This window comes from Folsomia candida, unplaced genomic scaffold (assembly GCF_002217175.1).
Source record: "Folsomia candida strain VU population unplaced genomic scaffold, ASM221717v1 Fcan01_Sc013, whole genome shotgun sequence".
In the NCBI taxonomy this organism is placed as follows: domain Eukaryota; kingdom Metazoa; phylum Arthropoda; class Collembola; order Entomobryomorpha; family Isotomidae; genus Folsomia; species Folsomia candida.
The window spans coordinates 2409374-2421958 of record NW_019091205.1 but is presented as its reverse complement, the minus strand read 5'-3'; the positions used below and the strand labels follow the sequence as shown (position 1 = coordinate 2421958).

The following is a 12585-nucleotide window of genomic DNA, read 5'->3' as shown; positions in this document are numbered from 1 at the left end:
TAATCTAAAAGGCCTTCTGTGATTCGCAACGTGTTTTTCGAACCGCCTTGCTGAGGCGAATTGAAATCCACATGGGATGCATCTCGTACAAGATTTCCATGAATTCATCTATAAAATTATGACACGAAATGAGGATAAGAAAGATTAAATATTGAATAAATCATAAATTCGCAAGGACGCACATTGATCGACCACTATTGGTCATTAGTAAAAGCGTTAGAAGAAATGCGCAACGACGTTGGTAGCATGCTCCCGGCAAAACCGGACGCTTAGAGCTTTATTTGATGTTAAGCTCACTAAAAGTTTTAAAATTCAAATTTTGGTTACAAATACTAGATTATTAGTTATTGCTCCATAAATCCTCTCAATACTTACCTTCAAATTAGCACCGGATCAATTCTGAAAATAAATAAATTCCAATACTTCATTAATTAACTAAAATTGTTGTCTATTAATTTCTCACACAGTTGGCGGACTTATCTTTGTTCGTCGTCATAGACGGGCAATGTTTCCGAGGAAGGCTACGCCTGGATCAGCAGAATATGACCTATTTTCTCAAAACTATGGCGAAATCAGTGGTGGCGGTGTTGGTGTGGTGGAGACGGGGATCCAAGTTATACTGCCCCTCAACCACTTTGGTTTGATTAAGGGGAGGTCAGGATTGGCCGCAGCAACAATGATATCCACAGCAGGTTTGTTGCTCATTATTACATTACTGTTACAAATTGAATAATTACAAATTTATAAAATTTATCTAAGGTGGCATAATCGACCATGATTATACTGGGACGATGAAGATTATCTTGCACAACAACTCGAGCGAAAACTTCGCTTACAAAGCGGCGTCACGCCTCGGGCAGCTTGCAGTAATCCCAATGTACCACGGACCAGTGCGATACGTTGAAGGAACTAAGAAAGACGAAGAACACGGCGTTCAAAGAAGTGAGTTCTTATCCCGCGAGCCGCGCGGTGATAAGGGATTCGGTTCGACTGGACAATAACGCGTTTGTGGCATTGTTCATCACTTCACATATATCACTTCCAACTTGCTAACAATTTTTCATTTAAACTGTTTTGAATTAGTTAATTAATTAATAAATTAACTTTTTAACCGTCTGGTCGGTATTTCCAGTCTGTTCACTGGGTTATCACAAGCACGATCATATTCATCTGAACATTTTGGCATTGTATAACAACTAGAGTTAAAAACAATCCCATGTTTAGACGATCTCGTTCACTCAAGTGTCGCTAAAACTCCCATTCTCATATGAACATTTTGACATTGCATACATGCTTACACTTTAAACAATCCCATGTTTAGTCAATCTCAAACATTGTAGAAGCTCTGATTCTCATATGAGCATTTTGGCATTGCGTGCCCACTTGCATGCATGCACTTTTGATAATTTCATATTTGTTATAACTTGGCCTAACAATGGTCAAGTTATAACAACACATTCACAGACATAATTTCCCTCTAAATATGCACAAATTTAATGGTCTATATTTCTTCAAGATGTTGATATACTTATTAAAAATCACGTAAAGTTCTTTGATCAGGGGAGAATATTTGTGTATCTGGAACAGATTTTAGACTCTAGTGAGATGTTTATACATTTGAAACTTCAAAAAAAACTGAAAACCTTAAATATGTACATACTACTCATAGAGTAGTAAGTATCGTTAATATTTGTAGCTAATACGTTTCTTATCACAAACAACATGACAAATTTTCACGTGGTTCGTGAACTTTTGGTGAGAAATATTTGCGTAACTTTACTTCCATGGCTCTAGGCATCCGCTAGGGAATTCTGTACCAAATCAATCCTCCTATAATTATTTCTCTCCTAATACATATTTACACAGTTTAGAATTCCCATTATAATGTAGCCTCAGGCTATTTTATTCGTAGTCTATTTCGGTGTTTTAGTAAGATGGCTTTTGTAAATATGTGTGCATGAATATTTCTTAAATCGGTTTTCGAATATCGATATCTAATGTTTGGGGACGGGACAAGTTCAAGGATAGAGCCAATCGGCCTACCCCCGTTAACGCTAGGGGGTGTGATAATATACTTAAATTGTTGATTAATTTTATTTTCGAATAGTTATATACATTGTGCCCCATTATGATCATAAAACTATATGTGATTCACCTGCCACGTGCCGTTACTTCTGGGGCGTGGCTGATTTGCCTGAATACAATAAATATACACGCCACAATGTAACATACCGAATAGTTCTAAACCTAGCAAAATATTACAAATGAAGCAAAACCAAGTAAATTTTACTTGTAGTAATTAGAAATAATTCAAGTCATACAAGGAAATATGTATGATGATTTAGGTTAGGTTAACAGAAATTCTTTAAGTTTATTAATTACCCGAGGATGTGTTTATTTATGTTAATAATAGGCACACTATGTGCACAGCAAAATTAACTGAATTGCATCTGGAATCATAGGCGTTGCTCTTATCTCTAAAGCTTACTGAAGTCGTTCACTACAAATAAGTAGCAAACCCTGTTATTGCTAGTTTATATTTTAATTGATGAGTGCGTCTACCTGTGCATTCACTAACAATTTTTCCTATGTCCTGTTGGGCGATTGTAAGCCCTGCAGTTGTGCGACCACAACACAGAAGATGTCCTGCATCCAAACGACTTCAATTTTTTCTGGTTCAGGCCAAAGCCTGAACCAGAAAATCCTACCCTACTCATGTTGAGCTCAACACGAGTAGGGTAGGGTAGGGTATGATAAAAAAATATTTGTCCGGGGTATGGTAATGTATCTATGTGCTAGATACTTGGAAAATCGTTTTTGAATCTGTCCAAGAATCTCTTTTTTAATAGAGTTCATAGGTGAATTTATTGAAGGAAGGTGGATATGGCCACTAAACATTGAATCATTTGTTAAACATTTACGCTTAATTGCACGTATAAAGCGGTAATTGACGAATTAACTTCAGTTGGCACCGGAAATGTATCTTCAGGTTAGCCTTTGAAAAAAAGTCGGGTACTACCCCGGAATGAATTGTAAAACTGCTGCATTGGAACTTTTGGTTTTGTCTTATAAATCTGTTGATAACTTGAAATATTGGTATCATTAGGTTAGGTGGCACCAGAATCATTTAATCCAAATAGAAATGTTGTAAATGGGGTTTCTTTAAATACGGATACGTACCATCGAACGCCTTTATAATATGTTAAAATAACTTGACAACTAAGAAGTTTTTTGCTGCAAAACCCGGCCTGGTTTGTGAATCCGAATTTAGTATATCAAGCGGAGCAAAAGATTTCAGCCTTATAGGGCATTTACAGCACCAGGGCATAAATTTAAACCCACCCGTATGCTGCCCGCCCCGATAGCTCAAGCTTATCAGTAGATTTTATTCAGCCATCGGGTTTAGGTTTATGTTGTACAGAATTTAACTGGCTTTCCAACGGTACTACATTTGGTTATAAAAAAAACTAACAGGTATGCGTAATTAATCATACAAGAAAAAAACACAAAAAATTTAGCTGCAAAAGTTTAAACCCACTCCCTATTAAAAATTACTTCATAACGTAGGGGGGTTAAGGCAAGGGTTTAGCAATTATTTGCATTCGTCCTAGGTACTTTACTTGCAGAAAAATCAAAAAAATGGGAAAAAATCCGGAGTTGACCATTGCGATAACAAATTATTGTAAATCTCCGCGAGCGAGACCTAAGGCACATAAGAATTAGTGCTATTACCAAATTTAACAAAAATTCCATTAAAACTATTATTGGGAAATAGAAAAATATAGGTACTCTACCAAGTAATCCTAAATCGGGACGACCAACAGTCAAATCTAAGCGAATTGACTGAAATATTGTTCCAAAGGCAATCCAAAATCGTGGGTTGGCACTCCAAAATTTGACCTCCGACAGCAAGGGGCATTGTGAGATCCAAATTAGCGCATGAATTGTGAAGAGGAGACCCCATGGACCAAGTCTCAAGCGACGATGAGTTAGAAAAAAAATGTGCCTACCTGTGAAAAGCTTAACCCGAAGCCTGAAATGGGCTAATGAGCATTCTGGATAAACCACCCAAAGCTGAATCAAGGTATCATGGTCGGAAAAAATAAAACTTGGTATTTTCGTGAATTAAGTGGTGAATTATGTTTGGGGGAGACCTGGGGAAGGTCTTAAAAAGCAATGCCTTGTACGCAACGTACAATACATTCATTTTTCAGATTCAAGATATTTCAGAATACTCATTGGCCCATTTCAGGCTTCGGGTTGAGCTTTTCACAGGTAGGCACATTTTTTTTCGAACTCATCGTCGCTTGAGACTTGGTCCATGGGGTCTCCTCTTCACAGCTCAGGCGCTAATTTGGATGTCACAATGCCCCTTGCTGTCGGAGATCAAATTTTTGAGAGCCATCCCACGATTTTGGATTGCCTTTGGAACAATATTTCAGTCAATTTGCTTAGATTTGACTGTTGGTCGTCCCGATTTAGGATTACTTGGTACAGTAGCTATATTTTTCTATTTCCTAATCATTGTTTTAATTGAATTTTTGTTAAATTTGGTAATAGCACTAATTTTTATGTGCCCCAGGTCTCGCTCGTGGAGATTTAAAAATAATTTGTTATCGCAATGATCAACTCCGGATTTTTTCCCATTTTTTTGCTTTTTCTGCAAGTAAAGTACCTAGGACGAATGCAAATAATTGCTAAACCCTTGCCTTAACCCCCCCACGTTATGAAGTAATTTTTAATAGGGAGTGGGTTTAAACTTTTGCAGCTAAATTTTTTGTGTTTTTTTCTTGTATGATTAATTACGCATACCTGTTAGTTTTTTTATAACCAAATGTAGTACCGTTGGAAAGCCAGTTAAATTCTGTACAACATAAACCTAAACCCGATGGCTGAATAAAATCTACTGATAAGCTTGAGCTATCGGGGCGCGCAGCATACGAGTGGGTTTAAATTTATGCCCTGGTGCTGTATGCAGAATTCTCAAAATACAATGTAGCATTTATAGTTATGAGTCGAAGACATTATTATTATTATTTAAAATATTTTATTGTGTGTTAAAATAACTACGCAAATGACTACGTTAAATATCTTATTTTGCTGGTTGCTGAGGGATGGATCCATCTTTTCAGATTTTTAAAGGCCGATATATCTCAATGCCTAAATTGGCACCTACATTTGGTTCTTTCTTAACGTACTCGTAGTTAACGACGGAAATAAAGAATTTCCAGAATTTTTTGAAATTTGGTATGAATTTTTTTTGTGTTACAGATTTTCATGCAACTTATTTTGTAGACTAATTAAGTCATCCAGAGCGTGAGTTTGAATGAATTGATGGAAAACCTACATAAAGTACAACCCAGTTGAGAAATTTTGAACTCTATTTAATTAATTTAATTTGTTCATTTATTAATTCCTGATATTATATGAATGACATTTTTATTTATGAACATACAACATTTGTATATATGTACATATTACATGAAATATAATTATTATCAGTAATTATGCAAACGAGTAAACAATTTTAATCTCTATTATTTTACCATTGACATTCATCATTTTAGTTATACAAATATGAATATATATAATAGTGCATATGCAAAATTGACCATACTTTACATACATCACTTATTCCCCATAATAATCTAACGATGGAGCGTGACTGTCATTATCGGAGTCCGACTCGCTGTAGAGAACCTTGGGCGTAGATTGGGCATCTTTCTGATTGAGCAAATAGAAATTTTTTCTGAATCACTGGTACATATCTTCTTCGTCTTCCTGTGGCACCCTAACATGATCTTCCATTCTTTGTTTGGTGCCAAGGGGGTGTTTGACTCCAAGTCCATAGCGAAGTCATCTGGTTGATCCAGGTTAGAATATTCGTGCGATTGACGGCTTGTCATCTGTTTCGAGGTACCAGGCTGGGGTTCATTTTGATCTTGCATAACGGTGTCCTAGTTCCAAAATACTTTCTTCTATCACACGCCGTATTTGCTGTTATTCCATAATCCTGTCTCGTTCTGCTATTTTCTCCTTTCATTCCGACCTTCTCTTCTTATCTGCTAATCTCTTCTGATCCAAACTGGCCAAAGCATTTTCATACTCCACTTGTTCTCTTTTTCTGAAATTTACCCGACAGGGGGTTTCATTAACCCGTTCGAATCGTCTCGATAGATTCCAATTTGACGGATTGGATCGATAGGCTTTTTTCAATGACGCCTCGAGGAGAGGATCATATTTAGAATTGGCTGGTGGACCGGTCCAGTGTACGAAACTTTCCTCAGATAGACGCTGAAGAGATAAAGAGGATCTCCCTCTCACATGTTCTTTCACAACGCTCCCCATCGCTTCCACTTGTGACTCATTGCTTAAACGAAGGGTTGACTCTGCAATTAATTGATTTACGTCAGAATAAGGTCACACGTCCGGTATTCCTTGCACCAGATTGGTGTAATAATTCCTCTCCATGTCCCTCCGTTCAGAGACAGTCTTGTTGGCGTATATATTCTTGAACGCCTCGTGCGCGTCCGAAGAGAACTGTTTGTATTGATTTCTCACGTCCTCATAGTTAACGTCTTCTTCCAGACATTCACTACTTTTGGCTTTTGAAACATAGGAATCCAGTTCTACAGGAACTTCGCCGGAACAACTGGTTAGAACTTTGGAAAGTGAGAAACACTCTATTGCATCTTGATTCACGTCTTGTTCTCGGCCAGTAAACTAGCGTTCTATGCATTCTTTTAATGTTTGTGCATATTGTCCAATTATCGAACGGGATTTCGAAATCACGGAAACCACATCGAGTTCGCCACCTTCTTCATCCAAATGTTCTTGAGTATAGCTATGTGTCCCACGTGCCCCTGATCGATGTTCAGTTATGAGAACTGGCTTCTCGAGAATACTCGAGATTGAGATTAATCTCGACAATACTCGAGATTACTCAACAAACTCTAGCTAAACCCGTGGTTGAGCGTGAGTAAATCACACAAACCAGCGGCCCCTTTGGTTCAGCGAGATTAAATAAATCATACAAACCACTAAACCCTTTGTAATGTGCATGATTGGACAGTAACAAATTAAATCGCGATGGAAAGAAAGATTTAAAATGATCTTATCTTCTCTTTCCACGGCCAGGTCGGGCTCTGGAGGAATTTCTCCCACTATATATGTAAAAGTATTGGCAATGGTTATTGAAAATAATGTCCGTACTTACGGGACAATATTTTGGAATGTTGTGTAAACTATGTACGAAAATATTTACCTCATTTTTTCCAGGAGAGGACGGAAATCCAGCAAAATTTCCAACGTTGTTAGATTTGGAGGGACTTTGTTCGTAATGTGACAGTTTGTTCTTGAGCATTAAGATGCATGATGACTAAGTCAGTCAGTATGTCAAGTTAAGCGGAAGACGGATATGCATTTATTTACCAAATTTTTTTATTGCGCCACAAAAATCTCAAGAATCCAAAGCACTATATTTCAAAATACTAATTTTTCTAAACATTTCTTATTTTTATGTAATTTTGTGCATATTTTTTAAGCATACTCGCCTACTACTGAAAGTCAGTTGCAAGAGCTACAGCGCAGCTAGCCTAGACTGACAGTTACAAGTACATAGAAATTTAAATAAACAGAAACATATTTTTATGCTTAATTTACTCGCGTATTACAGAATAATATTCCAAAGTTATGAGCTTTGTAAAGCATTATTATTAATTTCAGTGGATATTTTTTTAATATAAACACATTACCTAATTGAAAGTAACAAAATTTGGTAAATGTTATCCACTTCTGACATGTGGCAAACACTAAGTATTTTTACCGGTAGATTTTTGTCTTCCTGCAATTTGTGTGGAAAAATGCATATGCATGCATATGTAAATGCATTTACATACGTGTTTTCCACATGTCTACATGATACCAAGTAAAACATGAAATCATTGAATTATAATATTAATAATGTTGTAAATTTAATTTATCAATAAACTAAATAGGTCTTAATCTGCCAAAATTTTGTCGTGTATTTTGTTTTAACCAGAATTTTGTAATTATTAATAATTAGTTTATTTAGTTGCGTATGTATTTACTTTTGAATTAAAATTTGTAATTAAATAAACAAGTATCGTTCCTAACAAAAAAGGAGCATATTTATATCTAAATACTTTGCATCTTACTCAGGCACTCTGCGACTACATTTAAATTTAAACTATATACAATGCTCGTCCTTAAAACTCGATCACTTGGTATTTTAGTGGGGAAGGGGTCGAAAAATAAAGTTAGAAATCTGAAATTTGTGTAGTATATGCCAAATATATCTAGTCATATAAATCCGCGACCAAACAAGACTTGAATCCATTGGCCATCTCGTAATTAACTTTTTTTTTATCACGACCGCCATTAGTGCTTGTCTGGAAGACGTTGCAACTTCATTGTCAATTTTCAGAGACCGGAACTTAAATTTTCTTAAAGTATCGACTGTTTCACAAAGCTTGGACTACTTCTTCCCGGATAAAGTCCAAATTCTGATTTTGGGTTGAAGATGATGGGTCTTTGAGATGCTTTCATCTTCTATGTAACCCCAAACTGACATTTTTGTCAATTTCGTCCTTCGCAGTTATTGCATGGTGGATGATCGCAAAAAAAATTACTCCTTGATGAAAGGAATCAGACGGTCTATCTCACATTTCTGAAAATAAACCTTTGCGCCCACACAGCCCTTGTGAACTTATGGGTCCCAAAAATGCCTGTATTCGCCCAACCACGGATAAATCTGGAATTTCTTGAGAAATTTCGAAGAACATTTTAATTTCTCTTCGGTTATCAGTTGAGAGATATATTTCCCATTAAAAAATTTCCTTCCCGGAGCTTCTGGCACGTTTTCAAGACATAAGACTCGTCATCAATGGACATCTTTTTCAGTGAAATTTTGTTTTAAGGCTAAGGAGGTCTTGCGTTTATCATTTTTTCCTGACCTTCGGTATATTTTGGTGCAGATTTTTGTGCAGAAACTTTGACCCACAATTTATGGGCTTTAATATGATACAAGTAGTTTTAATTAATCTTTAATTAACCTTGGCCGCATCAGGCACTGACGTGGAGTGGCACTTTCCAAAAATAAATTCACTCATTTTCACTGTGGACGGGTCGAGATGATGGTTTTCTCTCATGGTGGTGATTAGAAGTTGAAATTTTCGGATTCCCCATATTTTTGTATGTATCTTTTAATTTTTGCACGGCCAGCCCGTTCCTTGAAATATAGGGAGGCATTTTCCGAGTCTTTCTCAAGCAAATTCGGGGACTTACATAATTTTATGTAAGTCATTCATATAAATGAATGAGGACGAAAATAATTTTAAACTAGTTTTAACTAGTTTCGCAGGTTCGCCGCTTTGAAATGGTGTAGGAAACTTATTACTCGTTGAAAACGATTGAAATTTTGAGGGTGCAGACCCGGATGCATTTAGCATATTCTATGAAAACTTCAGATTTCTACACTTGTTTTTCGACCCCTCCCCCACTAAAATACCAAGTGACCGAGTTTTAAGTCCGAGCACCTTATATAATTTAACCATAATTTTCCTATCCATGCAATAATATACATATATATGTATTTCTATAGCATTGTTATATAGGAAAACTGGCGTGACATCATATATAAATATAAACACAGCTACAATCAGGGTTCGCTACCCCGGGTTTTTGTGGGTTGGGGTTTTTGGGGTTTTTGTGGGTTTTTGGGGTATCAAATCTCCGGAAAAACCCTAATGCTTAATGGGGTTTTTGCGGGTTTTTGTGGGTTTTTGTGGGTTTTTCCGGGGTTTTTGTAGGATTTTGAGGTAGATTGAAACAAAATCCCTTAAACTACAACGTAGATCAATGCTAATTAACTTTTCTACTTCATCTTGAAATTTTGAGAATCTTCATTTGCGACTTGAATTTCCAAATATCATTGCATATATCCAGATTTACATGTCAAACATAAATTTTCGATGTAACAGTCCAAATCAATGATAACGGTTAAAATTGCATGTTAAAATTGTATATAAAATTAGTTTATCTCTAATATATAATTTTAGGAATTCTGGTTCAACCTGCCCCAAAATCTACAAAAACCCACAAAAACCCACAAAAACCCAAAAACCCACAAAAACCCCAAAAACCCCGGAAAAACCCCAGGGGTTGGGTTTTTCTACAAAAACCCCGGGGTTTTCCAAACCCTGGCTACAATATTTCGGCATGTATAATTATAACCCCATAAAGTAAAATCACCTAAAAATCATATTGGAAATGGGGAATATTGCGACTAGCATTGAGCACGGTCGACCCGCACGTTAAAAAACAACAGACTTATTTACACACATGTTTACTCCGTCGTGAAAAACGTTACCGATTTTTCTCTCAAATTACAAATTATAAGCAGTCGTCGTCATCGACTCGTTAAAAAAGGTAAGAAAATTAAAATTTATGTCAAACTTATCCTTAACCAAGTAACATTTAACGATGAAGTCCATTAGTTTATAATGATGGGTGATAGCATACGTAATTTATTATCAAAAGGGGAAAAAACTAGATCAAACTTGAAATTAATGGTGAAATATGAATTTGTGAAACGTTTTATATATGTAAATGCTATTTATTTCCTAAAATTTATTACTTGTTTACATACTTAGCGGTCAATTGTTGTAAAAAAAATAAATAATCCCATTTTTCCTTCCTTTAATACTTAGGATTGTCAGGATAAGCAAATCTTCATTTTCGAAAAATGAGTGGAATTGCGATTGGTCGTTTGTCCGAAGAGCGAAAAGCTTGGCGAAAAGACCATCCATTTGTAAGTAGTTAAATTAATTACTTAAATAGTTAATAGCAGAGTAAATGACGGATTTTATTGTATTTCATCTTTTAACAGGGATTCGTGGCCAAACCGACTTACAAAAATGACGGCACGATGGACCTCATGCATTGGGAGTGTGCCATTCCGGGAAAGAAAGGGGTAAATAAATCTGTCATAATTAATTAGCTAATTAATCAGATTTACTTACATTCTTAAAGATAATGCTTAACTCTTAACAAGTCAAGGCACTTGGATTTCTAAATTAAATATGCTAAACTAAATCCAGGGTCAACTTTTTTCTTTATAAAGTTAAAATTACTCTAAATTTGTGTTTGCTTAATATCAGACTAATCGCAAAAATGCAAAATCAGCGCATGTTTAGTCATTTCTAGGAATGTATTTTTGGGAATTTACCTATTTCAAAAATTCTGGATGACAAATTTATAAACCATGTTGCAGGTCGTTTTTAATTTTAAAAAATATATGTACACACCAGATTTTGCCAGTTTTTGTAGTAGACAAAGGTTAAGAAACCTTCAGAAAAGTTGGAACTCGACTAAACTGACGTGCAAATTTGTCGTCCAAAATTTTAAAATAAATTCCACAACGGAGAAGAAATAATTAAAAATGTGCATATTTTGACGATTTACGTAAATGATTAGTTATCCTGTGCAATAATAAATTAGACTTCAGAGCTCATTTACTTTTCAATAAGGTTCACATTATTTTTATGAATGTGAAATTATCTCATTCTTTTTTCAGACACTTTGGGAAGGGGGGATGTACAAATTGCGAATGCTGTTCCGGCCAGAGTATCCAGCCACGCCGCCAAAATGTCAATTCATACCGCCGCTCTTTCACCTGAACGTGTATCCGTCTGGAACCGTGTGCTTATCTTTGCTCGACGAGGCGAAGGACTGGCGCCCTGCGATTACCATCAAGCAGATCTTACTGGGCATTCAGGATCTGCTGAGTGAGCCAAATGTCAATGATCCCGCGCAGGCGGAAGCTTACGTCGTTTTTACGTAGGTGGAAAATTTGAGTGGGAAATATTTTGGAAATATATTAATTGTTTTTTGCATTTTTTGTTATTTACAGTAAAGATCGGACCGAGTACGATCTTCGTGTCCGAGCCCAGGCTCGAATCATGACGCCAGCAAATGATAAGTGAACGGTAAAGAGAATAATTATGAAGGTCACTCTTACATAAAAACGATAAGGGTATTCATTATTTCTTCGTATCCTTATATAGTATACGAAGAAAAAATAAGGGGTCAGGTTTAGTAAAAACCGTAATGTGATTTTTTATGACAAAATCTTGCGACGCTTACAAAATTTAGCAAACTAATTTTACGATACGAAGAAATAGTGAATACCTTGAACAAAAAATTCAGAGTGCATTTACTTTTCAAAATGGTGCCATTATTTTTAAGAGCGTACACATGGATAAATTCGACTTATTGAATAACTGCAGATTTCTAAAATGTTATGTTCTTGATTTTTTTCAGGTGCTGAATCTAAATTTACAATTATTTTCTTCCTCATTCATTTATATGAATGACTTACTTGCTTTATAAACATTGGTTTATTTTATATGTATTTAAATGAAATAAAGGGTTGAGATTTCCCCAAATATTCAAAAGACAAAAATCGTATGGACTACAAATTCATTCCTTAGCAAATATTTCCACATCATTTTCTATCGAAAATCGAATACGCAACTTGCTTATTTCACAAAACGAAGTTCATTT

At 35.7% G+C, this 12585-nt stretch overlaps 2 protein-coding genes and 1 long non-coding RNA gene across 3 annotated transcripts; 2 read left to right on the top strand and 1 right to left on the bottom strand.

The window, feature by feature from the left end:
* Nucleotides 1-196: 196 nt before the first annotated feature.
* On the bottom strand, nucleotides 197-925 carry LOC118437338. Its single transcript, XR_004836035.1, has 3 exons — nucleotides 785-925; nucleotides 376-715; nucleotides 197-296 (listed from the first exon to the last, which is right to left on the bottom strand). It is a non-coding gene; the product is annotated as an uncharacterized LOC118437338 (long non-coding RNA).
* On the top strand, nucleotides 506-1022 carry LOC118437337 (deoxyuridine 5'-triphosphate nucleotidohydrolase-like). Its single transcript, XM_035856284.1, has 2 exons — nucleotides 506-692; nucleotides 760-1022. Exons 1-2 carry the CDS (start codon nucleotides 506-508, stop codon nucleotides 999-1001), a joined length of 429 nt encoding a protein of 142 aa, XP_035712177.1. The 3' UTR covers nucleotides 1002-1022.
* A 9269-nt stretch (nucleotides 1023-10291) lies between these two features.
* On the top strand, nucleotides 10292-12478 carry LOC110855548 (SUMO-conjugating enzyme UBC9-B). The gene is made up of 6 exons (XM_022103953.2): nucleotides 10292-10449; nucleotides 10731-10831; nucleotides 10910-10993; nucleotides 11597-11859; nucleotides 11933-12008; nucleotides 12343-12478. Exons 2-5 carry the CDS (start codon nucleotides 10766-10768, stop codon nucleotides 12003-12005), a joined length of 486 nt encoding a protein of 161 aa, XP_021959645.1. The 5' UTR covers nucleotides 10292-10449; nucleotides 10731-10765; the 3' UTR covers nucleotides 12006-12008; nucleotides 12343-12478.
* The last annotated feature ends 107 nt before the right edge of the window (nucleotides 12479-12585 follow it).